The sequence below is a fragment of the Pan paniscus genome, chromosome 4 (genome assembly GCF_029289425.2).
Source record: "Pan paniscus chromosome 4, NHGRI_mPanPan1-v2.0_pri, whole genome shotgun sequence".
Lineage (NCBI taxonomy): Eukaryota > Metazoa > Chordata > Mammalia > Primates > Hominidae > Pan > Pan paniscus.
Genome location: NC_073253.2, coordinates 172000340 through 172027515, shown reverse-complemented (window position 1 = coordinate 172027515; position 27176 = coordinate 172000340). Strand labels below are relative to the sequence as shown.

Below are 27176 nucleotides of genomic sequence, written 5' to 3'. Positions count from 1 at the left end.
CCAGAGCTATGAACATCTGTTTTTCTGGGATAGGAATCTTGGTGATGTGAAACCTCCCTGACTGCACGTCCATTCATAGGCTCTCTACAGGGGGAAGCACATCATGTGCTGTTGACTCGTTTTAGCAGTCCAACCTGGCATTGTCTTTACACGATCCTGTGTGCAATTTTGTATTTACAATAATCAGGAGCATTTCATCTTTAATTCCATAGCAATAGTTTCAGGGAGTCTCCCTACATGCCTTGGCCTCCAAAGTGCTGAGATTACAGATGTGAGCCACTGTGCCTGGCCAGCTTTGCAATTTTTAAGCTTTACAACTTTTCGTTTTAAGATTTATGAACAGAGGAACCTGGATTTGTGAGAAGCTTAGTGATTAAATTTGGAAAACATAGCACCTAGAACTTCCAGACCCACTTGACTTTCCCCACCTTGTAGAGAAGAAGAATAAATAGAACCTGATAGTTTCTTAATTCCTTGCAGGATCCACTTCCAGCAACAAGGTGGAATGGGAAGGAGGCTTTTTATTTCTGCCACAACATGATAGAATGGAATTACTGAAGGTTTTGATGCCAAGTGGGCCTGGGTTTGTTCACTTAGTAACTTTGTGACCAGCAAGTTACTTTGCTTTTCCAAGCCTCAGTTTCCCCTTCTGTAATAGCAGAACTAGTGATACTTCTGTCCAGTGGCTTGTTGAGAGGGATGGATATGGAAAACGACTGGTGGAGCCTGCATAGTGTAAGAACTCAACCACTGTTAGTTCCTTTCTCATCTTTTAGGTTTTACGCCTTTAGAGTATGTCTTTTAATAAAAGGCAGGTGGTGTTGAAAACAGGACATTTTCTGGCAGTTTGACTTGGTATTTAGATGGCCTGTTTTCATCTCTGCTGGATCACACTTATAAGCATTAGGTTTTAGAGATAGCCCCAACCTCTTGCCCCAAAAGACCCAGTTGACTCAGAAGTCAAATTTTCTATGCATTGAAGTTTTGGTCGTGTTTTGTTCTTGTATCAGAAGATATTTTATTTGTTTTCCTCATGTAGTAAGGTGTAATGACAGCCCGGGTGTCCCTTGCTTTAAATGTAAGTAGTAGCTATGCAGGATGTTTTCACATTGATTGGATAGGACATGCTGTCCTTTGAAGCAAGTGTTAGGCAGTAGTGCTGCAGTGCTCACACACACTGTTGAATTAATCACTGCAGAGTTCTTGGCTCTGATCAACCTGTGTAGGTAAAATAAAACTGCCTTTAAGAGATACCAGCAACTGTAGGAGAAATGATGACTACAAAACAGAGGAATAAGAGATAGGTTTAAGAGTGGCTTTGGCAGAATTGATTATTTTAACTAATGAATTATTTGGTGCTTCTTAAGTATGTAGATCTTAGTTTCCTCTTTCAATCCAGAAAGTCACAAATAAAACACAGGTCTTAGGTCTTATGGGTCTAAGTATAGACTTATGTTCTTAACTTAAATCCTAGTTGTGCTGTTTTTGGCTTAGAGCTCTTTTGTTTTCTAACTCCTTATGTCTTAAAGTCACTTACAGTAATAACAGTCCTTTTGTGAAATTGAAAATGTGTCCTTAAGGTGCTGTTGATATGCAAAACGTGAAACCCAGCAGGCACAGCACACTGATGCAGTGAGGATTGTGCCTTACAATGTGGTAGAGATCAGTGCCCTCAAGTTTTTGAGGCAGATTCTAGTCCTTCATTTGAATCTCAACACTCCCACTTACTTGTTCTGTGACTTTGCAAATTGCTTTACTGTTTTACACAAGTACTTTTCTCACGTGTAAAAAAGGAGTGTGCTAATAACTTTGTAAGATTAAATGAGTAACACATATAGTGTTTAATACATAGTTGTCAGTATAAATATACTTACATATAAACGAGTAATATATAAACTTACATATAGACGAGTAATACATGTAGAGTGTTTAATACATAGTTGGCAGTATAAGGCACTGAATAAGTATTGACTCTGTCAGTAGTATCTCTCAATCTTTACTCCTGAATTTGATAAGCTGTTGTTGTCTCTTTGAAAGTAAGTGAAATATGGGGTGGAGTCTCTTGCAGTTCGTTGTAGGGAATGATATGAACTAAAGCTGTTATGATTGCTGTTTGTCATGTTCTTCAGGTTGGTAACAAGGAAGATGCTGAGAAGGAAATAGCTATTTCTACCTTCTCATCCAGTAACCAGGTATCCTGCCCGCTATGTGACCAACACTTTCCACCCACAAAGATTGAACGACATGCCATGTACTGCAATGGTCTGATGGAGGAAGATACAGGTAAAGACCCACCAGGACAGCCAAACTCTTACTTTTTTGTGTGGTGGTTTTATAATCCTATACATTACAATGCAGGGAAAAAACATAGCTGTTCTTCAAAGTTAAAGTTGTTATTGGTCTTGGGTTTTTTCTATCTAGTTATTTTTCTAGTACTTTTATGTTCATCATTACTTTTAGCAGGTATTTTGTCTTGTTACACATGCCTCAGGAGAAGGGGAAGGGAAAAGTCTTTCATTTTTTAATGTTTTTGTTTGTTTGTTTGTTCTGTTTGTTTGTTTTTTGAGCCAGAGTCTCTCTCTGTCACCCATGCTGGATTGCAGTGGCGCGATCTTGGCTTTCTGCAACCTCCGCCTCCCAGGTTCAAACGATTCTCATGCCTTAGCCTCCCAAGTAGCTGGGACTACAGGCTTGCGCCACCGTGCCTGGCTAATTTTTTTTGTACTTTTTTTCAGTAGAGACAGGGTTTTGCCATTTTGGCCAGGCTGCTCTCGAACTCATGGCCTCAAGTGATCCTCCTGCCTTGGCCTCCCAAAGTGCTGGGATTACAGGTGTGACCCACTGCACCTGGCCCAACCTTTTTTTTTTTTTTTTTTTTTTTTTAAGACGGAGTCTTGCTCTGTCGCCCAGGCTGGAGTGCAGTGGTGCGATCTTGGCTCACTGAAAGCTCCGCCTCCTGGGTTCACACCATTCTCCTGCCTCAGCCTCCCCAGTAGCTGGGACTACAGGTGCCTGCCACCATGCCCAGCTAATTTTTGTATTTTTTTTTTAGTAGAGATGGGGTTTCACCATATTAGCCATGATGGTCTCCATCTCCTGACCTTGTGATCCACCTGCCTCGGCCTCCCAAAGTGTTGGGATTACAGGTGTAAGCCACCACGCCCATCCTGCACCTGGCCCATCTTTTAACGTATTAACTTATTCTTTTACATAGGTAGGCTAGAAATCAGTGCAGTGCAGTGGACCTTGCATTTCAACTTATGTATTCAAATATTGAGATTCCTGTGGAACTTGAACTAAGTTCTAGAGTTGCCCATTTTTCATTCAAAATAAACCCCTTGTAGGTTTTTTCCCTCTTTTTGTAGTTTGTTTTAATAGAAATTCTACCTAGAGACAGCAGCTGAAAAATATCCCTAATTTACATTCATGTCCTACATATCATATCTCTGCTGAGTTACCGAGGAGCTGTTGGTTTATCTCTTTAAGAGTGTACCAGAGGCTGGGCGCGGTGGTTCATGCCTGTAATCCCTTTGGGACGCTGAGGCGGGTGGGTCACCTGAGGTCAGGAGTTCGAGACCAGCCTGGTCAACGTGGTGAAACCCTGTCTCTACTAAAAATACAAAAAATTAACCAGGCGTGGTGCCGGGCTCCTGTAATCCCAGCTACTCAGGAGGCTGAGTCAGGAGAATTGCTTGAACCCGGGAGGCAGAGGTTGCAATGAGCCGAGATCGTGCCATTGCACTCCAGCCTGGGCAACAAGAGTAAAACTTCATCTCAAAAAAAAAAAAAGTCTGTACCAAAATCCCTAGTTTTCAGACAGCATAAGACATTGATCAAGAAAATCTTGTTAATCACAGCCCTTGAAATACCACCTCTGATTTGGCCTGTTTATGATTTTAAACTCTAAATATAGTCGTGTCAGCACAGCTCTCTGTGGTCTAACATGCTGAATGTAAACCTAGGTAACTGGAAGTGTTGCAGTGTTCTTCTCAGTGCTACTTGATTCCTGTAACTTAGGTGTATTTAAATGTGACATTGTATAATTGTGAAGTGTTTTTTAAATTAAGATTGCCAGAGAGGCAAGGCACATGTTATTTACTTTTCTTGAAGTAATATACTTTTTAGTTATTAAATAAGGAAGTACATAAACACTTAATTTAATAAATTTGTTGATTTTTCTGATTATAAAGTAGTACATGTTCATTGTAATAATAATGGCTGACATTTATTGAATACTTAAAATTAGGCACTATTTACATAAACGGGACCATGCTATATATAGCTCTCTCTATATATTATTCTGCAACTTGTCTTTTTTATTTAGCAGTAAATTTAGCTCTTTCCATGTGCAGATAAATTTTTGACGTAGTTGAGGTCTGACTGTAAAATTTTATATTCTGCTTTTTCTGTTTATAGTGTAAATATTTCATCATGTCACAAAGTTATTTATAAAAATATTTCTAATGCCTACATAATATTTGGTAACCTGGATTGCTGTCATTTACTTATTACATATTTGAAATGCTTCAAGTTACTGTGTTATAATCACACGGTACTGAGCCTCTTAGCCTAAAATTGTCGCTGTATTTTGGGATTAGTTCCCAAGGATATGTTCCCATATAGGGTGACAGTAAGGTAGGCTCTGGAGGGCCAGTCAGTTTGAGCTTGAGTCCCACCTCTGTTACTGACTTACTAGTGTGTGACCCTGTGCTAATTTCCAAGCTTCCCTTTATGCATCTGTGAAATAATAATAATTACCTTGTTCAGTTTTTGTGAGGTTAAATGAGGTGTTTTAAGGAAAGTACTTAACACGGTACCTAGCACATAGTAAATACATAAGAACTATTAGCTGTTGTTACCATTCCCAGTAGTGAAATTACTATGTCAGAGATTTTTTTTTAAGGGTCTCTATGCATAGCATTGTAGTCCCTAAAGACAATGAAAGTTGAGGACCTAAATCTGGCTATCAACCACTTTTAGTGGCAGAGCACTGAAGGACTGCAATCTAGATGCAGTTTTAATTTGACAAAGCTCTTTAGTCTGATTGTTTTTTTTTTAGCTGAGCGTTCCAGTGACTAAAAGAATTCTGGGGCTGAGCATTTCAAAGGAAAGAGACTATCTTGTCTGTCTTACTAAGCACTTACACAGCTGGTATTGGGTATCTGAGTCAATGACTTATTCAACACAACATCAAGGTCCAGAAATAAATGAGTTTGAGAAACTGAATGCCCCATTGAGCTCTAGGAATAGATGACCTCCTTCAGGTCAGAATGATCAAGTAAGGAGTAGTATAGGATAGCTTCTACTGACATCTCCCTTACTGAATTCCACTAGTTGGTGCTAAAATAGGAAGCTTTGGCATTTATAACTGTCAGATATCGTTTAATTATAAGATAATTGCTATTAAGCCGGTCTTCCTTACTGGAGTGTGGTGAGAGAACTCAAACTCACATCCCCAAATCCTTGTGGTTGAAATTGATTCAGGCTTGTTCCTGAATTTTCTCAAACCAATTTTCAGACTTATGCCACTAGAACCAGGCCATTTAGGTGGGCAAAGTAGACTGAGTCTTATCATCATCATCATCCATTCAGGGAGGACATTTCAGGTTCTCCTTGTTCTGCTGTGTCCAGGATCAGTGACCCCGTCTAATGCTGTTCAGTTGGATTTACACTATGGATATCGCAGACTTTCAGATATGATGATGTAAATGTGCTTTTTGATACAATAGAAAGTCCCTATATTCTTGGCATCATATGCCTTTATAGCTTTGATGCGAATACCCCAGACCTCCATGTGAAGATGTCTGCTATATCCTGAATGACAGTCACACTTTCTTTTTCATAGGGAAATTTGTTATAAAAACCAGTTTAGAAGACAAATTTAGAATATAGTCACGTGTTGCTCAGTGATGGGGATGTGTTCTGAGAAATGTGTCATTAAGTGATTTTGTTGTGCAAACATCATAGAGTGAGTATACTTACACAAACCTTGATGGTGTAGTCTACTACACACCTAGGCTATAAGGTATGGCCTATTGATCTTGGGCTACAAACCTGTACAGTGTGTTACTGTACTGAACACTGTAGTCACTTGTAACACAATGGTATTTGTGTATCTAAACACATATAAACACAGACAAGGTATAGTAAAAATATGGTATTATAATTTTATGGCACCCCCATCATATAGATGGTCCGTTGTTGGCTGAAATGTCTTTTTGTGGCACATGACTGTACTACATCTTTCTTTTCAATGCCAACGTGTCTACCTAGAGCCAGAAGTTTGCTTCTTTTCTATCACCTATTACTTCATATTTACTTTTAATTCATCCAGATATTTTGGAGCTTTTCTTTTTTTTTCTTTTTTTTTTTTGAGACAGGGTCTCACTCTGTCACCCAGGCTGGATTACAGTGATACAATTACGGCTCATTGCAACCTCTGCCTCCTGGGCTCCAGTGATTCTCCAACCTCAGCCTCATGAGTAGCTGGGACTATGGGCACACACCACCCCGCCTGGCTAGTTTTTTATATTTTCTTTTGTAGAGAAAGGGTCTCATCATGTTGCCCAGGCTGGTCTTGAACTCCTGGGCTCAAGCAGGCATCATGCCTTGGCCTCCTAAAGTGTTGGGATTACAGGCCTGAGCCACCTTGCCTGGCATTGCACTTTTTTTTTTTTTTAATGGTGCTAGGCCTTATGAAGCTTACTAAAGAAGTTTTAAGATTTCTCTCTTCAAGGAGCTTGCATTATCAATGGTGAAATAAGCATTTCCCCAAGAAATTAATTAAAAGATGACACAAGTGAATAATTGTGTACCCAAGTAAATGTCCCTGACAGTGGGAGAAAGGAGAGCTGCAGTGAATAAGGATGAGATCCCAGAAAGAGTGGGCTTAGCCTTGGCTTTGCAGGCTGGTTAGGTCTGGATAAACCCATAGCAAGGTAGAGGGCCCTTTCCCCTCCTATGGGTTTAGATAAGATAAGAAGCAAGGGAAATGGCCACTAAACAATAGCTTCGTCTTAATCTTCCTAAGAGAGCTCTCTGTTGATTTTTCAGGCCCTATGAGAGGGAGCAGGGTGCCCTCACTGGAACCATTCTACTCTCTGCATGTTTCTCTACTTTCCTGGGAACAGAGCTTGGGGGTATAGGTGGGTTGGGGAAGTAGAGGAATTATGCAGAGCACCTGCTAGTGTACTTGGTGTACAATAGGTACTCAGTATGTTTGATCTCTTTACTTGGTTTCCCCACCAGCTTGCCTGCCCCATCTTCTTTGCCAGAGACAGAAGTTAGTGATTGTGCTGGTTCCTCTTAGCTTTATATGACTGGAGACAGAGGCCAGGCTCCCAACCTAGTTTTAAAATCTTTTGTAAAAGGAAGCCTTTTTTTTTTTTTTTACTGTGGAAGGAAAGGAGTAATTTTCCCTTTTTTTTTTTTTTTTTTTTTTTTTTGAGACAAGGTCTTACTCTGTAGCCCAGGCTGGAGGGCAGTGGTAGAATCATGGCTCACTGCAGCCTCAACCTCCCAGGCTCAAGTGATCCTTCTGCCTCAGCCTCCCAAGTAGCTGGGACCACAGGTGCATGCCATCACGCCTGGCTAATTTTTTATTTTTTGTAGAGATGGAGTCTTTTTATGCTGCTTAGGCTGGTCTTGAACTCCTGGGCTCAAGTGATTCTCCTGCGTTGGCCTCCCAAAGTGCTGGGATTATAGGCCTAGGCCACCATGCCTGGCAAGTTACTTTTCTTGAAGACACATAAGCCAAGCTGGGAGACCATTAGCCCAATGCTTAAGGGGTGGAATAAGAGAGGACTTAACCTCCCAGTATTAAGTATCTAGCTTTTCACTCCTTCCTGTCTTCCCCTGAAGCGGATCCTAGATGTGCTTGGTTTGGCTGTGTAAAAGAAATAGCAATTAGAATCATTTACATAAAGTGTCTACTATTTATGCCTACTTACCGTGCAGCACAATAACAATTATGCATATCATTAAATATATGTCTGACTAACTTTGCTGTAAGTTTTGATTATAATACTGCGCACTGGTTAAGTTGGCTCAGTCTACTCAGTTTTTTGCTCAATGACGTTGTCTATTCAGAACTATGAAAAATTAGAGGGAATGCTTTTGTTTCTTTTTTTCTTTTTTTTTTTTTTTTGAGACAGAGTCTTGCTCTGTCGCCCAGGCTGGAGTGCAGTGGCACGATCTCGGCTCCTGCAAGCTTTGCCTCCCAGGTTCATGCCATTCTCCTGTCTCAGTCTCCCGAGTAGCTGGGACTACAGGCGCCTGCTACCACGCTCAGCTAATTTTTTGTATTTTTAGCAGAGATGGGGTTTCACCATGTTAGCCAGGATGGTCTCGATCTCCTGACTCATGATCTGCCCACCTCGGCCTCCCTAAGTGCTGAGATTACAGGCGTGAGCCACCGCACCTGGCCGAGGGAATGCTCTTTAAAGGTAATGTTTGAGGGGAGAAGATTGACTACATTGATCTAGACTAGAACAAATGCACATTGCCTTTGCATTTACTTTCTGGAAAATGTATCTAAGGCCAATTGTGTTAGACACCTAGGGAGAATAAAAGCCCCCATTTACTCATTCAATACATGTTTATTGTATACCTACTATATAACAGATACAGTGAGCAGAATATACAATTAACAGAATATAAGTCCCTGTTCTCATGGAGCTTATTTTCTAGTAGTGGGAGGCAGACAAGAAAACAGTAAATATACAATATTTCAAGTGGTGATAAGTACTTCAGAGAAAAAAGTAAAGCAGAGGGAGAGGGGAATAGGGAATACTGAGGTCTCAGGAGGTAGCAATATAAAATAGGTGATCAGGGAAGGTCTCCTTGAGAAGATGACATTTGAACAGGGGCCTAGAGTAAGTGAGGGAATAAACTAAGAAGATTGTGAGGTGGGGAGAGTGCTACAGGTAGAAGGAACAATAAATGCAAAAACCCTGAGGTGTGAACAGGTTGAATGTGGCTGGATTAGAGTAAGTAAGGGAGAGATAAACAGTGAAACCAGAGAGGTAACGGGGGAGGAGTGCAGATGGACAGAGCACAGGGTTCTTAGGCCATAATAAGGACTTTGGCTTTTCCTTGAGCAAGGGAGGAACCACTGGAGGGACTTGAGCAAAGAATAATATTTAAGCAAAGGATCACTCCACTCTGGTTGCTACTATGTGGACAGTAGATTATTGGGTTGTGGGACAAGGGTGGAAGCTGGGAAAATAGAGTCAATATTTTGTTTTTGGCACTATGATAAAGTAGAAGAAATGTCAGTTTTAGAACTAGGCAGCTCAGCTGTAATATTTCCTAACTGGCTAATATTTGACAAGTTATCTCTTTCAGGATCAGGTTCCTCATTTGTAAAATTAGTATGAGGATTGCCATGAGAATCACAGACACTTTGTAAAGTACCAGGCATTGCGACTAGCATGTAATAGGTATGCAGTAAACGGTGGCTGCTATTATTATTGACTGTGCTTTCCTGTCTGTGTAGTCTTTCTGAGGTCTGTGTTTCTGTGTGATGATGAGACATAAAAGATAAGCCACTAGTTGGGTAGAACTAAGGGAAAGAAGAAAGGCAAGGCATAAGAGTCAAAGGGGTAAGAATAAGTTAGGGAGAAATAGATTATAGGAGAGTTAGGGAAGCTGAAGGCATTAACTATATACACTTTGAGTCTAGATAGAGGGCGTGTCTTAGAGTCAGGATACTGCTAGGAGTGGACTTTCTCTTCGGGGATATCTCCTGGAAAAATAATGGTGGATGGGTGGGTAGGTAGGAGGAGGTAGGAATTCTTATTATAGATATGCCTGAGAGTTAACAGAGAAGAACCAAGGCCTAAAATAGGCTTGACTTGTGACTAAGCAAAAATGTGTAAGACCTCAGTATCTCTAAGTAAAACTTATTTCTTAAATTAGACAAAGTTGGGACTTGTTCTGTTCTATATATGCCTACCTAAATGTAATTTGTACCCTGTCCAGTCTTCTCACTTATATTAATGTGGCCTTTGTGGTACCCAGGATAATTAAGTATATTGCTGCATTGCTACTGGTACCTAGTTACTGAGATATTGACAATTGTGAAATAGCCTAGGTTTCATAGAAGTAATACGGATTTTGGGGACAGACTGACCTGTGGGGATATATACAAATCAAATATGGGCCCTGATCTCACTGACATTCAGTTCAATTAGGTAGATAAGACATGAACATGCATAACTGTAATGCAAGGTCAGAACTACTAAGGGACATACAAATAAAAATACTGTAGTGTTTCAGAGGAAATACAATTAGAGATTGAGAGGGAAGGGTATTAATGTAAGAGAACGGTAGGCTAAAATCACATAAATAGAAAAATGTGAAGAGTGTGTAGGAAAGAACAAGCAATTCAGTGTAGTTATAGTGTGGGCATTATGAAAGGAAATGGTGGGCAGTTGGAGAATGACAAATGTAACTTGAATCATGTGGGTTAACATTTGTATGAATTATGTGGGTCAACATTATGGAACAGCATTTTTTTCAACTCAAAGAATTATTGCTGTGTGTTACTAAAATAATTATTTGTGTGTTTACCCCCATTGTGGTATATAGGACTCTTGGATGCAGGTGTTGGAAATATGATTTCAGTAACCTTAAGCAAAAAAACCAAGTTAATGTGTGTAATAATTGGCAAGTCTGGTTAGGGCTTAGGCTGAGCTGGATCTGGGAGCTCAGATAATGTCTCTCCATCTTTGAATCCAGTGGTCTCTGTTCAACAGATGGCCTCTTCTTAAGGGACAAGCAAAATGGCTGCCAGCAGCCATAGCTTTTAATGGAAAGAAAGAATTTTTTTTTCCCTCAGACCATAGGTTAGTCTAGAGGAAGACTCTGATAGGCCTTTCTTGATTGAAGTGTCCACTTATGGTGTAGTCACTGTAACCAAGTAGATGGGTACAAGTCAGAACAAGTAAAGGAAAACCCTTTTACTAACTATGAGAAATTCTGTTAGTATCTATCAGAAAATTCTGTAAGTCACAATAACAGAAAACATCATTAACAGTGGGTTTAACACGTGGGATTTCTTTCTCCTCACATCACAAGTCCAGAGTGAGGCAGTTGGCTCATTGACATAATTGAGGATCAGGCTTTTGCCTTTGGTGCTACAGTCATAAACTTGTGGCTTGACTCACGGTTTCAAGATACCCGTTGCATCTCTAGGCTTCTCATGTATGTTTGAGGCAGGAAGACGGAGAAAAGGTAAAGGGACATGACTGCTTACTCTGACTCCTTTGATCTAATACTCATTCCTGCATTCTCATGGAATTTGAGCTTATTCTAAATTATGGTTGAATTAAGGCAGTTTTAAATTTAGTGTTTGTTCATACCTCTTAAGTGTTTATATGTCTTTTTCTATATAAAATTATTTTATCTCTAAAGTCATTGATTAATTGCTTTTTATAGTGGTTCACCTTAAGATTTTTTCATATCCTGCTGTTAGTGAAATATTGTGCTGGATGCTGAGGGTAAGGAGGAGGGGCCTAAAAGACCCAAAAGATGGTGAGGGATATAATACAGAGCTGAATAGGATCTCAAATTTATACTCAGAGAGTTTACAGTCCAGCAAGGGAAACAGACTTGGGTATGACTATGTATAGTACAACTCAGTCGAAGTGCTAAAATGTAAGCACTAACCACCCACAAAGAAAGGTATTAAATCTGATTGGTGATTGGTGGAGTAAGGGAGGGCTTCTTGCTTAATTGTTCCCCTAATATTGGGCATGACTTTTTTTAACCTATTTTTTTTTCTATTAAAGATAAACATCTAGGGTCAGTCATGGTAGTTCACACCTGTAATCCAAGCACATTGGGACGCTGAGGTGGGAGGATCAGTTAAAGCCAGAAGTTCAAGACCAGCCTGAGCAACATAGGAAGACACTATCTCTGCAAAAAATAAAAAATTAGCTTTATGTGGTGGTACATGCCTGTAGTCCCAGTTACTTCAGAGGCTGAGGTGGGAAGATCACTTGAGCCCAGGAGTTGAAGGCTACAGTGAGCTGTGATTGCACCACTCCACTCCAGCCTGAGTGACTGAGCAAGACCCTGTCTCAAAAAAAGAAAAAAAAAAAAATCTAAACTAGCAATGAGCCTTGTAATGTAGTTCTTTAATATGGATTACTAAAAGTGTAATTACTAGATTATATGTATAAAGTTACCAGTAGCTTATGAGAGCATTCCTTTTGCCTCCAAATACTGAGGGATATTCTTTTAAAAAATATATGGCATAGTAATAGATAGTAACCAATGGCATTTCATTGTACTTTATGTTTCTTTGATTAGTAGTGAAGTTGACATTTTTTGTTTTTTAAAAAGTCAATTTATATTTCTTCTTCGAAGAAGAATTCTCTGAAGTTTGCCTCAGTGTCTGTTGGGATCTCAGTATTGTTCTTATAGTTTATACAAGTTCTTTATAAGTGATTTACTTTTTGCCTTGAAGGTGCTTTCCAGGGTTTGTTTCACTCACCTATCAGTTCTCACAAAATTTCCAGATTTATGCAGCCTGGGCCAGCAGCCCCCTTCTTGTGTGAACACTGCCAAAGCTTTTCTTTCTTGAAGTAGAAGCAGTGCTGATCCTGCAGAAAGGTCTAATTGGTGTGAACAGAAGTGGAACTGATGTGGGGAAAAGAGTATTCAAATCCATGTAGAATTGAGAGGGTGGGTGGGCAGCAAGTAGAAAGGATAAAGAAGTCATTGCCTCCATGCTGTTCCATTCCTGTAAAAAAAAAAAAAAAAAAAGCATTGCTATTGCTGACTGGATGAAGAAGCTAGAGATAGAATGAAGAGGAGGTGGGGCCTGGTCACCGGGGGTCAGCAGGGGCTGGATGCCCAAAGTATTATGTTTAAAGGAACTGGGATGTATCTCCAGAGCAACTGGGAATTTAAAAACGTACCTTCTTCCACTGAATAGAAAAGTAATAGAAATGAAACCAACGAGTGAAATACATATATTTTGCTATATTTATTCTTTCTGGTAGGTTGCAAGAGCAAGCACTTTCCCTCCCAGTATTAGGATTCGGCTGATACATATCTGGGATTCTGCTCATGTTTGTCTGTCTGTCTCTCTGTCTGTCTGTCTGTCTGTCTGTCTATCTATCTATCTATCTATCTATCTATCTATCTATATCTGTCTCCTGTGTTTATATTTGCCGCCCCCCCATATTACATCATAAACGTCATCTAACATGCTGTTTGAAATTATTTATATTCACGACATTGCTTATAGTTTTTAACTTTCACAAATAATACAAAACGTACTTAATTCTTTTTCCTTGCTGTGGAAATATTTTTTGACAGAGGAAACCAAAGTGACAGGAGCAGCTTATAAAACAAAACGCAAAGACATTTAAGGAAGGATGTTTTGGAACAGATCCTGGGCACTAGGTCTTATCAGCTATAAAGTAGATTCTTCTTTAGTCGGCTTCACCCTAGAACTGTTCATTGTTTTCTGGAGAGGACATTATCTTATTTGAATGCCCACAGTACTGACATACATACTCTTAGCTACTGGATGAACTTGTAGACCAGTGTTTCCACCCCAGACTTACGTTACACTGCATGCATTTTACTCCTCTGGGATTAATAATGTAGGAGCTCCTCTCTGCAACCCCTGTGGTCTCAGTTGTCTTCTTTTTTGTTTGTTTGTTTGTTTTTTAGAGATGGATTCTCGCTCTGTCGCCCAGGCTGGAGTGCAGTGGCATGATCTCGGCTCACTGCAACCTCTGCCTCCTCGGTTTAAGCAGTTCTCTCCCTCAGCCTCCCAAGTAGCTGGGATTACAGGCAGGTGCCACCACGCCTGTATTTTTAGTAGAGGCGGGGTTTCGCTATCTTGGCCAGGCTGGTCTTGAACTCCTGACTTCGTGATCCATCTGCCTTGGCCTCCTGAAGTGCTGGGATTACAGGCAGGAGCCACCGCACCCGGCCTTCAGTTGTCTTCTAACAACTTTTGTTCAACTTTTCTGTGGAACATTTCCTCATGTCAGCTCCACTAGGTTGCATTGATAAAGTTGCTGTATGATGTGGCATATGAAATGGCAGCCTGACTGCAATGTACGTCTGCATGAATTCTCAGTGCTTTTACTCTTCCCATCTTGTTCCTCTCTTAATATTGACTTTGCCTTCACTTCAGTTATCCCTATTCATTGTACCTTCATGCTAAGGAGCCCCCCACCTCAGAATTTCTCTTAGCAGTTTTCTTCTGCCAGATGTGCTTATTCCTTCCTTGAAAAATAAAATAGCTCTTTTTAACACCTGAGTTAATACCCAAAGCATTATGTGTTAAAGGAATATTAACAGCAAAAACCATTTTAGAGAAGTTCTTCACTTCATGATCTAGTCACACTTTTAAATTCAGGCATCTAGAGCATTTCGAGAAAGATAAAAGTTCAAGAAATTAATACTAGATCAGTGATCTCCATTGAAACTATCTTAGAGCCACAATCAAGACTATAATTATCTATTAATATAAGGATAAGTTTTTGTTATCTCCATTTTACTGATGATGAAATTAATATTAGAGAACTTTAGTACTTGCATTGTCAGGCAGTAAGCAGCAGAGCCAAGGCCCAGAGCTAGCATTCATTACTGTGTTCTTTCTGCCTTCCATGTGTAGAGCTGGGACACACAGGGGAATGTTTGAGAAGACCATGGAAGCCTCAGTCGGTTTCAGGAAAGCAGAATGCTATAGTCTTTTACCTCTGAGTGCAAACATGAATTCTCATCTCATCAGAATTGACCTTGTCAGCTTTTCAATTACCTAGAATAAATGGTTTGATGGATTAGACTCTTTCCTGGTGAACAGTGTCCATGTGACATAGTTGCCTCTGTAAACCTGTGAGTGCAAAGTCAAAGATCAGATGAACAGTACTTCTTTCTGGTGATAGCTGTGGAGATTGACCATGCATAGACTGATCTCTAAGGAGTTTTCCAGCGGCCTTATATAAAGGAAATGCTTGATAACAAGATAATATTTTCTGTTAAGTAAAAGAATTTAATTTGCTACATCTTTATAAGCCATGCTTAACATTAAGCAACATTAGCTACCATTTATGAGCACCTGCTATATACCATTAACAGTGCTTTTTGTATATTGTTCTAATCCTCATAACAGTCTTTTGAAACAGGTGTTATTTCACTTATAAAAGAGGAAGCTGAACTTGATGGGGAAATAATTTCCCCAAGATCACATACCTAGAAAGTGAAAAGAGCTAGGGTACACCAAGTTTAACTCAAAAGCTAGTAATCTGTGCTCTATAGAATCTTCCATGAATGTTCAGATTTTTTTGAAAAAGTAAGTTTCAGGATACTAAATCCAATATGGTGGTCAATATATTTTTTAAGAATTTGTGGTAAAACTGTGTGTTTGTATAAAAAGAAGGTAAAGGTAATATAATTTTGAGAATAAAGGCCACCTCTGGGGTGGGGGATGGGGTGGAGGCAGAGAGATGGAATCCAGAAGAAGCATATAGTTGGCTAATCAGTTTTGGCAATATTCTAGTTCTTAAGTTGGGTAATGGGTTCACATATATATTCTTTTGTACATATTACATTATAAAACCTTTTAAAGAATTGTATGTTTCTGTTATGCGCCACTGTCATCCATTACGTTTTCAGAAGAACCTTGGTAAACATTTACTAGTGAAGTTCAGATAAATTCAGTCTTTTCTCCATATGAAACTTACTTACTATTATCTTTATTTAGGTTCTGATGACAATATCCAGTGTGATTTGACTGCCATTGATGATTCTTTAGAAGGAGGGCTCTTGTGGTTTTTTCCTAGATCCTTATCTTTGTCACCTGATTTTCATACCACTTTCTTCAAAAGACAGTGGCTAGTTTATCTTTGGTATTTGTCTTGCAAAAGGACTTTGTGTGTATGTGTTTTACTTTTAATTACCAAAAATTTCAAACTTAAAAATTGAGAGGATAGTAGTACCCTGAATCCCCATATTCTACCTAGCCATTCATCAACTCGTGGCCACTGTTGTTTCATATGTATTCTATCCATAACCCCCATCCTGGATTATTTCAGATTATATCTCAGATAACTTTTTTTTTTTTTTTTTTTTGAGACGGAGTCACTCTCTCATCCAGGCTGGAGTGCAGTGGCACGATCTCAAGCTCACTGCAACCTCTGCCTCCCGAGTTCACGCCATTCTCCTGCCTCAGCCTCCCAAGTAGCTGGGACTACAGGCGCCCGCCACCACGCCTGGCTAATTTTTTTGTATTTTTTTTAGTAGAGACGGGGTTTCACCGTGTTAGCCAGGATGGTCTTGGTCTCCTGACCTTGTGATCCGCCCGCCTTGGCCTCCCAAAGTGCTGGGATTACAGGCATGAGCCACCGTGCCCGGCCCCAGATATCATTTTATAATTTTACTGTGAATTGCTGAAAGATCTCTTTTTTTAGAAAATAAAAAAACCTAACCATAATACTGTCACTATACCTAAAGAATTAATGGTAATTTTTTTTGTTTTGTTTTAGAGACGGAGTCTCGCTCTGTCGCCCAGGCTGGAGTACAGTTGTTCGATCTTGGCTCACTGCAAGCTCCACCTCCCAGATTCATGCCATTCTCCTGCCTCAGTCTCCCGAGTAGGTGGGACTACAGGTGCCCGCCACCGTGCCCAGCTAATTTTTTGTATTTTTAGTAGAGATGGGGTTTCACCATGTTAGCCAGGATGGTCTCGATCTCCTGACCTCATGATCCTCCCACCTCAGCCTCCCAAAGTGCTGGGATTACAGGCATGAGCCACCGCACCCAGCCAATTAATGATAATTTTTTTTTTTTTTCTGAGATGGAGTCTTGCTCTGTCACCCAGGCTGGAATGCAGTGGCATGATCTTGGCTCACTGCAACCTCTGCCTCCCGGGTTCAAGTGATTCTCCTGCCTCAGCCTCCCGAGTAGCTGGGACTACAGGTGCGTGCCACCACCCCAGGCTAATTTTTTTTGTATTATTAGTAGAGATGGGGTTTCACTATATTGGCCAGGCTGGTTTCAAACTCCTGACCTCGTAATCTACCCGCCTCGGCCTCCGAAAGTGCTGGGATTACAGGTGTAAGCCACCACGCCCGGCCAATTAATGATTTTTTTTTTTAAAAGACGTAGTTTCACTCTGTTGCCCAGGTTGGAGTGCAGTGGCGCAATCTCCTCTCACTACAAGCTCCGCCTCCTGGGTTCACGCCATTCTCCTGCCTCAGCCTCCCAAGTAGCTGGGACTACAGGTGCCCCCCACCACGCCCAGCTAATTTTTTGTATTTTTAGTAGAGACGGGGTTTCACCATGTTAGCCAGGATGGTCTTGATCTCCTGACCTCGTGATCCGCCCACCTCAGCCTCCCAAAGTGCTGGGATTACAGGCGTGGGCCACTGTGCTCAGCCGATAATTTTTAATACCACCAAATATCTGGTTTGTTCAACTCTCCTTGAGTCCAATAATTGTTTTTTTGTTTATAGTTGGTTTGTTGAAAACAGGATCCAAACAAGTTTTACACATCGCAAAAAGCTTTTGTTGCTAATATCTCGGGCTCTTTTAATTTACAGAAGAGTCAAACCCCAAGAAGTTCTTTTTAAAGATTGAATCATTCTTGAATTACACATAAGCTTAATATTGTTAACAGTTACTGTGTCATAGTCCTTTTTATTCCCTCCATAGTATCTAATATAGTATTGTGCAGGTAGGCCCTCAGAAAATGTACTCTTAAAAGCAAAGTCTAGCAAACTTTTTCTGAAAGGAACAGATAGTAAATATTTTAGGCTTTGCAGGCCGTTTGGTCTCTGTCGCAGCTACTCAAGTCTTTGCCACTGCTACTCAACTCTGCTGTTAAAGCACTAAAGCAGCCATAGACAATTTATAAATGAATCAGGCAGCTGTGTTGCAGTAAAAGTTTATTTATAAAAAAAAGCTAGGCTGAGCGTGGTACCTCAAGCCTATAATCCTAGCACTTTTGGAGGCCGAGGTAGACAGATCACTTGAGGTCAAGAGTTCGAGACCAGCCTGGCCAACATGGTGAAACCCTATCTCTACTAAAAATCAGCCGGGCATGGTGGCGCCTGCCTGTAATCCCAGCTACTCGGGAGGCTGAGGCAGGAGAATCACGTGAACCCAGGAGTCAGAGGTTGCAGTGAGCTGAGATTGCACCATTTCACTCCAGCCTGGGCAACAAGAGTGAAACTCCGTCTCAAAAAAAAAAAAAAAAAAAAAAAAGCTGGCTGGCCATCCCATGGTTTGCCAATCCCTGTTCTAGAGAACTGGTTTTTGTTTTTTTTGTTTTTTGTTTTTTTTTTTTGAAACAGGCCACACCTGGCTGAGAACTGGTTTTTCAAAATGTCCTCTGTAGTTAACTAGGGTTCTGTAAAGGTGTGGGAAGGGCAGAATGAATACTGGTAACACTCCAACTTGACCACCCACCTCATCCAGAGCTCTACATTTATGTATTTTACATATTGGGTTTCATGTGAAATTTTATTTGAAAATAGAATTCTCTCTTTTTTTTAATTGAAATTTGGCTGGGTGTGGTGGCTCACGCCTGTAATCCCAGCACTTTGGGAGGTTGAGGTGGGTGAATCACTTGAGGTCAGGAGTTCAAGGCCAGCCTGGCCAATGTGGTGAAACACCATCTCTACTAAAAATACAAAAAATAGCCAGGCGTGGTGCTGCACACCTGTAATCTCAGCTACTCGGGAGGCTGAGGCAGGAGAATCGCTTGAACCCAGGAGGTGGAGGTTGCAGTGAGCTGAGATTGCCTCATTGCACTCCAGCCTGGGCAACAGAGTGAGACTCCATCTCCAAAAAAAATAAAGAAATTCATGGGTCTGTGACACACTACTGGTGTTTTTTTTTTTTTCTTTTTTTCTTTTTTAAAGAAATGGTGTCTTATTATGTTGCCCAGGCTGTTCTTGAACTCCTGGGCTCAAGTGATTTTCCTGCTTTGGCCTCCCAAAGTGTTGGGATTATAAGCATGAGCCAACCATACCTGACCACTACTGGTCTTTATAATAACAGTGACTGCTATTACTACTATTTTGTGCAAGTCAGTATGCACTTATGCAGTAACTCTTATTTTACCTGATCTTTGCAGGAACCTTACAAGTTAGGCTTTGTCATCCTTAGGGAGAAGTAACTTGCTCAGAATCATTAAGCTAGTAATTGGTAGTGTGGGAACTGAGACTTAGACCTGTTTGTTTCAGGGCCTATTTTTTTCCTCTCTATTTTGAAAATTTCAAATTTCAGAAGTATGAGATACAAAAATAGTGTACTTTCTTTATCCCTCCTATTTCTCTTCTTTTTCTTTCTCATATGTATATTTTTTACATATATGGACCTTTCCCTGACCATTTGAGAGTTAGTTGCATAAATCATGACACTTTACCTCTAAATACTTTAATTAGTGTGCATCTCTTGTTGTTGTTGTTGTTGTTGTTGTTTGAGACAGGGTCTTGCTTTGTCACCCAGGCTGACGTGCACTGGCATGATCATAGCTTACTGTAACCTTGAACTCCTGGGCTCCAGCAGTCCTCCCACCTCAGCCTCCCTAGTAGCTAGGACTGCAAGCACTCACCACCACACCCAGCTAATTTTAATTTTAATTTTAATTTTGTAGTGATGGGGGTCTTGCTATGTTGCCCAAGCTGGTCTCAAACTCTTGACCTCAAGAGATCCTTCTCTCTTGGCCTCCCCAAGTGCTGGAATTGAGCCACTGAGCTTGATCAGTGTGTATCTCTTAAGAACAAGATCATTCTCCTACAAAATTGTAACACCATTATTATACTCAAGAAATTTAACATTGATGCCAATACTATTATCTAGTATACCATCCACATTCACATTTCCTCAGTTGTTCCAGTAGTATCCTTTGTATCTCTTTTTTGGCGTAAAGGATCCAATTAAGCATCATACATTGCTTCTAGTCATATCTCTTTATTCATCTTTAATTTAGAGGGTTTCCCCAGTCTTTTTCCCTCCGTTATTTTATTATGAAAATTTTGAATACACAACAAAGTTAGAAGAATCTTACTACTTAGATTCCATTAATATCTTACTATGTTTTATTACAAATCTGTGTATCTCTCTAGCCATCCTTTAATCCATGTTATGTTTTTGATGCTTTGCAAAGTAAGTTGCAAATATTGGTTCATTTTCCCTGAAATACTTAAGCATGCAAATCATGAACCAAGTTCCAATATTTGTGTGAAATGCACAAATATTAAGTGTAAATTTGCAGAGTTTGGGCATATGCATATACCTATCAAGACATGGAGCTTTAATATCACCCTGAAGATTCCCTCATATCTCTTCTTCACCCCTCCCCCGAAAGGCAACCACTGTTTTATTTCTGTAAAATTCTGCTTATATGATATTCTGCAGTTTGATATTAGTAGAATCATACCAGTATACTTTTGTGTAATCTTTCACTCAGCATAATGTTTTTGAGATTGATCCATGTTATATTCCTTTTTATTACTGAGTAGTGTTCTAGCATATGAATATACCAGTTTCTTTATACAGTTCTTCTCGGTGTATTTTTCACTAAGAAAGCTGCTGTGAACATTCTTGTACAGGTTGTATAGTGAGCATAAGATTTCACATCTTTTGAATAAATAGCTAGGAATGGAATTGCTAGGTTATAAAGAAACTGCCAAACCTTTTTCCAAAGTAGTTATACCACTTTAATTCCCACTAGCAGTTTATGAGCATTCTAGTTATTTTACTTGTTTTACATCTTTGCTACCATTTGATATTGTTTTACCCCCTTAATTTTAGCCATTCTGGTAGTCATGTAATGATTCTAATTGCATTCCCTGATGGCTAATGATGTTGAGCACTTTTTTTCACATGATTGTTGTCTAATTTTGTATCTTCTGTAAAGTGTTCAAATGTTTTGTCCATTTTAAAATTGGATTATGTGGCTTTTTATTATTGAGATAGGAGTTCTTTGTATGTCCTGAATACCAGTTGTTTGTCAAATGTGTGTTCTACAAATATTTTCTAGCGTGTACTTGCCTACTCATTTTCTTTTGCTTTCTTTTTTTTTTTTTTTGAGGCAGAGTCTTGCTCTGTCGCCCAGACTGGAGTGCAGTGGCACGATCTCAGCTCATTGCAGCCTCTGCCTCTCAGGTTCAAGCGATTCTCCTGCCTCAGCCTCCTGAGTAGCTGAGACTACAGGTGTGTGCCCAGCTAATTTTCGTATTTTTAGTAGAGTCAGGGTTTCACCATGTTGGCCAGGATGGTCTTGATCTCCTGACCTCGTGATCCGCCCGCCTCAGCCTCCCAAAGTGCTGGGATTACAGATATGAGCCACCGTGCCCGGCTGCCTATTCATTTTCTTAATGGTATCTTGCTGTGAAGAAGATTTAAGATGGTCTAATTTTCAATTCTTTCCTTTATGGTTATTATTTTCTATTTAGGTATATGGTACATCTTGAATTGATTTTTGTGTATGGTGTGAGTTAGGGGATGAGGTTTATTTCTTCTATATAGATATCTAGTTATTCTAACTCAGTTCATTAAAAAGACTTCTTTTTCTCAATGGGTTGCTTTGGTGCCTTTGAAAATCAACTTACTGTATAAGTGAGAGTTTATGTCTGGCTTGTCTTTTTTATTTAATTGATCTGTTTGTCTTTATGCCAGTACAAGTGTCTTGATTATAGTAGCTTCATAGCGAGTCTTAAAGTCAGGTAGCAGGTAGCATAATTTCTCATTTGTTCTTTTTCAAGATTGTGGTAGATATTCTTTTTTTTTGAGACGAATTCTCACTCTTGTCCCCCAGGCTGGAGTGCAGTGGTACGATCTCGGCTCACCGCAACCTCCGCCTCCCAGGTTCAAGCGATTCTCCTGCCTCAGCTTCCTGAGTAGCTGGGATTACAGGCACCTGCCACCATGCCTGGCTAATTTTTGTAGTTTTAGTAGAGATGGGGTTTCGCCATGTTGGCCAGGCTGGTCTTGACTTCCTGACCTCAGGTGATCCACCTGCCTTGGCCTCCCAAAGTGCTGGGATTACAGGCGTGAGCCACCGTGCCCGGCCAGATTGTGGTAGATATTCTAGTCTTTCACGGTTTCATATAAATTATTGAGCCAACATGTAAATAAACGATGTAATTTCCAGTTTTATCCCTGATAATGTGTGTGTGTGTGTGTGTATTTTTTTTTTTTGAGACAGAGTCTTGCTCTGTTGCCCAGGCTGGAGTGCAGTGGCACAATCTCGGCTCACTGCAACCTCTGTCTCCTGGGTTCAAGCGATTCTCTTGCCTCAGCCTCCTGAGTAGCTGGGATTATAGGCACCCGCCACCATGGCCGGCTAATTTTCATATTTTTAGTAGAGACAGAGTTTTACCAAGTTGGCCAGGCTGGTCTCAAACTGCTGACCTCAAGTGATCTGCCCGCCTCAGCCTCCCAAAGTGCTGGGATTACAGGTGTGAGCCACCATGCCTGGCCTTCTTTTCTTTCTTTCTTTTTTTTTTTTGCTTTTGATACAGTCTCACTGTGTTGCCCAGGCTGGAGTGCAGTGGCACTGTCTCAGCTCACTGCAGCCTGTGCCTCCCAGGTTCAAGGGATTCTTGCACCTCAGCCTTCCAAGTAGCTGGGATTACAAGCATGTGCCACGACACTCAGCTAATTATTTCTTGAAGTGTATTTTATCTGGTAGAACTACTAGATATGGTTCTAGTCATTTCAGTCTTATTCCTACTGTTTGCCTGATACATCTTTTTCCATTCTTTTACTTTTAACTGATCTGTGTTTTTATTTTTAAAATGTGTCTCCTGTAGACAGCATACCATTGGGTCATGCTTTTATCCATTCTGACAATCTCTTGTTCTCTCAGGTACTAGGCTTGATAATCTTATTCTAATAGACGTAGCTTCTAACTCAAACATCTTACGTGATTATGTTGGTAGTTCCTAAATAGAAATCTTTACAACCCTAAAAAGATAAGCATTGCTGGGTCCATTTACAGATGAGCAAACAAAGGCTTAGGGGCTTTAAGCCTGTAAATACCTGCTCTAGCATAGGATTCAAAGGCAGTTAGACTCCAAAGACAGTACTGCAATGCCAGACTGCCTTCTTTGCTGCAAAAAAGCCACAGAGGCCCCCTCCCTACTCAAAATGTAGCGATTTTCTTTCAAGCTTAGAGATAAGCCTGTTCTCTTAAGAGGTGCACTTTTACTGATCTACTTCCTTACTAGTACTTGTCTATAATATTTATAGCTTAATCTTTTTCTTTAACAGCTGAAATTTTTGTTTAAGCAATTTGATAATATATACGTAGAACTTAAAAGTAATTCATCAGCCCCCCTCCCGGCCAGCCGCCCCATCCGGGAGGGAGGTGGGGGGGTCAGCCCCCCGCCCGGCCAGCCGCCCCGTCCGGGAGGGAGGTGGGGGGATCAGCCCCCCGCCTGGCCAGCCGCCCCGTCTGGGAGGGAGGTGGGGGGATCAGCCCCCTGCCCGGCCAGCCGCCCTGTCCAGGAGGTGGGGGGGGGCGCCTCTGCCCGGCCGCCCCTACTGGGAAGTGAGGAGCCCCTCTGCCCGGCCAGCCGCTCTGTCTGGGAGGGAGGTGGGGGGGTCAGCCCCCGGCCCGGCCAGCCGCCCCGTCCGGGAGGGAGGTGGGGGGGTTAGCTAATAAACTAGTTTAGCAATAAACTAATAAACGAGTTTAGCAAGTTTGCAGGATACAAGGTCAATATAGAAAATGAACTGTATTTTTGTACACTAGCAGTGAACAATCTGAAAGTGGATTTAAGAAAACAGTTACATTTAATATACTATCAAAAATAATAAAATAGGAATATGTTTGACAAAAGAAATAAAAAACTTCTCTGAGAATTATAAAACATTGTTGAAAGAAATTAAATAAGACCTAAATAAATGGAATGGTATTTCCTGTTCATGGTTTAGAATACTTAATGTTGTTAAGATGGCAGTATTCACCAAGTTGATCTACAGATTTCAAATCCTTTTCAAAATCCCAGCTAGGCTGGGCATGGTGGCTCACGCCTGTAATCCCAGCACTTTGGGAGGCTGAGGTGGGCGGATCACCTGAGGTCAGGAGTTCGAGACTAGCCTTACCAATGTGGAGAAACCCCGTCTCTACTAAAAATACAAAAAAAAAAAAAAACTAGCCAGGCATGGTGGTGCATGCCTGTAATCCCAGCTACTCAGGAGGCTGAGGCAGGAGAATCACTTGAACCCAGGAGGCGGAGGTTGTGGTGTGCCAAGATCGCACCATTGCACTCCAGCCTGGGCAACAAGAGCGAAACTCCTTCTCAAAAAAACAAACAAGAAAACCCCACAAAAATCCCAGCTAACTTTTTTTTGTAAATTGACAAGTTGGTCCCAAAATTCATACCAAAATACAAGGGACACAGAATAGAACAGTCTTGAAAAAGAACGAAGTTAAGAGTTCATACTTTCCAATTTTACAACTTACTAATTAAGACATAGAGGTAGGCATTACAGTTCAGTGGAATAGAATTGAGGGTCCAGAAGTAAAACCATACATTTGTGGGCAATTAAGTTTTGACAAGAATGTCAAGACAATTCAGCGGAGGAAAACAAGGCAGTCTTCTCAATATGTAATGCTGGGACAACTGAATATCCACTTGCAAAACCATGAAGTTGGACCACTTGTTTATACTACGTATGAAAATAGATCAAAGACCTAAATGTAAGTCATAAAGCTTTTATAGGCAGCTACAGTGGTACACACTGGTAAGTCCCATCTACTTGGGAGGCTGAGGCAGGAGGATCCTTAGAGTCCCACCTGGGCAACACAGTTGAGACCTTGTCTCAGCGAGTCAGGGGAACTGTCTTAGGGATAAAACTTCACAACCTTAGATTTGGCAGTGGATTCCTAGATATAATACCACAAGCACAAACAACAAAAGAAAAAAGAAGATAAATTGGACTTTGTCAAAATTTAAAACTTCTGTGCATCAAAGGACACTATCAAGAAAGTGAAAAGACAACCTACAGAATAGGAGAAAATATTTGCAAATCATATGTATGTTAAGGGTTTAGTATCCAGAATATATAAAGAACTCTCTTTCTGTTGCCCAGGCTGGAGTGCAGTAGTGGAACCTTGGCTCGCTGCAGCCTCTGCCTCTCCAGCTCAAGCAATCCTCCCACCTCAGCCTCCCAGGTACTTGCCATTGAATCATAGACTTTAAATGGGTGGATTATATGGTACATGAATATATCTCAGTGAAGTTATATTTAAATAAAAAAGAATAGTGATACAGGAATCGGAATGGATATTAGAGTTTTGAGAATAGCAGAGAAGATGTGAAATAGTACCTGGGAGGATGGAAGAATGAACCGACTAGGAAAATATGTCAAGATTGCTAGGCAGTAGTGAGGGACCACTTAAGATTTTGATCTTAAATAAAAAGTGAGCCCAGTCAGCACGTTGTATGTGTTTTTGTTCCTGTCACATTCAGCAGATAGGGACACCTAATAAGTAGGAGGGCTGTATTTAACCAAAGTCAGATTGTGCAAGTAAGTACAGTAGAAAGAAGTTGAGGGAATATTCAAGGGGAGTGTTAATATGATAACTATGTAAACTAAGGCAAGAGGGAATGCGAAGATACGACAGGGTAATAGTGAAAAGATGATAGTATAGGATTAGATGTCCTAGTGGGGCTGAAGGGTGATTGGTGTAAGAACATTAGGGTGAGTTGGGAAAGATAGGTGATGGTGAACAGAGAATGGACACCTGAAATTGAGCTCATCATTAGTGATAGGCTCAGCTAGAGTTCTTCATTAGAACTATGGAAGTCAGAAAATGAATTCATTGTTTGCTTACTTCTCCCAGTTATGATACATAGCTGGTACCACTTTAGATGCACGGGACAGAAATTGACTTATAACATTTGGTGGGTGCTTTAGGGCATTAGGCTTACTCCTCTCTTGGAACCCCACTGGAGAAAGGCTGAGATGGTAGGAGCCACAGGAATTAATAAACAAGAGGTCAGGGAACTGAGAGGCTGGAGTACTGGATGGGTCATATCTTGGGTTGAAGTTAGAAAAACTGCAACTTCATATGGTTCAGTCTAATATGTAGATATTGAAATCACCAAGAATGGTGGCAAATGGGGATGAGAATCCAGTTGAAGAGGTATGCCAGAGGAGGCTTGGATTTCTTTTGGTGCTCAAGGTAAACAGAATTGAGGCATAATAGGATTGGTCCTGGTTAATCTCATGAAAGAACAGCACTATCCAATGGGAACTTGTGCAATGATAGAAATGTTCTATATCTGTGCTGTCAAATATGGTAGCCACATGTGGCTATTGAGCATTTGAAATGTGGCTCATGGGACTGAGGAATTCAATCTTTTTTATTATTTTTTGAGACAGAATTTTGCTGTTGTTGCCCAGACTGGAGTGCAATGACATGATCTCGGCTTACTACTACCTCTGCCTTCCAGGTTCAAGCGATTCTCCTGCCTCAGCCTCCGAAGTAGCTGAGGTTATAGGCATGCGCCACCATACCCAGCTAATTTTGTATTTTTACTAGAGATGGGGTTTCACCATATTGGTCAGGCTGGTCACGAACTCCTGACCTCAGGTGATCCACCCACCTCGGCCTCCCGAAGCGCTGGGATTATAGGCGTGAGCCACCGCTCCTTGCCCAATTTTAAATTATATTTAATTCTAATTAAGATTTAAATTTAAGTAGCCACATGTCTCAGAGACTGATAGATAATTTGTTTTTTTGTTTTTGTTTTTGTTTTGTTTGAGACAGAGTCTCATTCTGTCGCCCAGGCTGGAGTGCAGTGGTGTAATCTCGGCTCACTGCAACCTCCGTCTCCCGGGTTCAAGCAGTTCTCCTGCCTCAACCTCCCGAGAAGCTGGGATTACAGGCACTCACCACCAAGCCCGGCTAAATTGTCTATTTTCAGTAGAGACAGCGTTTTGTCGTGTTGGCCAGGCTGGTCTGGAACTCCTGACCCCAAGTGATCCACCTGCCTTGGCCTCCCAAAGTGCTGGGATTACAGGCGTGGGCCACCTTACCTAGCCAATAGTTTGTTCTAATAATAGCCTTTAATTGAGACTGGTCTCTGAGGTATGGGTTGTAGGGAGGCAGTGAGCATAGCTGTCTCACTGTGCAGGTGGAGCTCGTCTTCCCTTCTTTTCCTTATATCCCACTGAAGAAG

General features: G+C 40.8%; 1 protein-coding gene across 7 annotated transcripts in view; it reads left to right on the top strand.

The window, feature by feature from the left end:
• UIMC1 (ubiquitin interaction motif containing 1) overlaps positions 1 to 27176 on the top strand; it is a 115824-nt gene that overhangs the window by 76651 nt on the left and 11997 nt on the right. For all 7 annotated transcript variants that reach the window (XM_008958133.6, XM_055113044.3, XM_003806848.7 and 4 more), the window contains one exon: positions 2130 to 2283. In XM_008958133.6, the coding sequence (XP_008956381.1) occupies positions 2130 to 2283 (154 nt within the window). The remainder of the gene's footprint in view (positions 1 to 2129; positions 2284 to 27176) is intronic.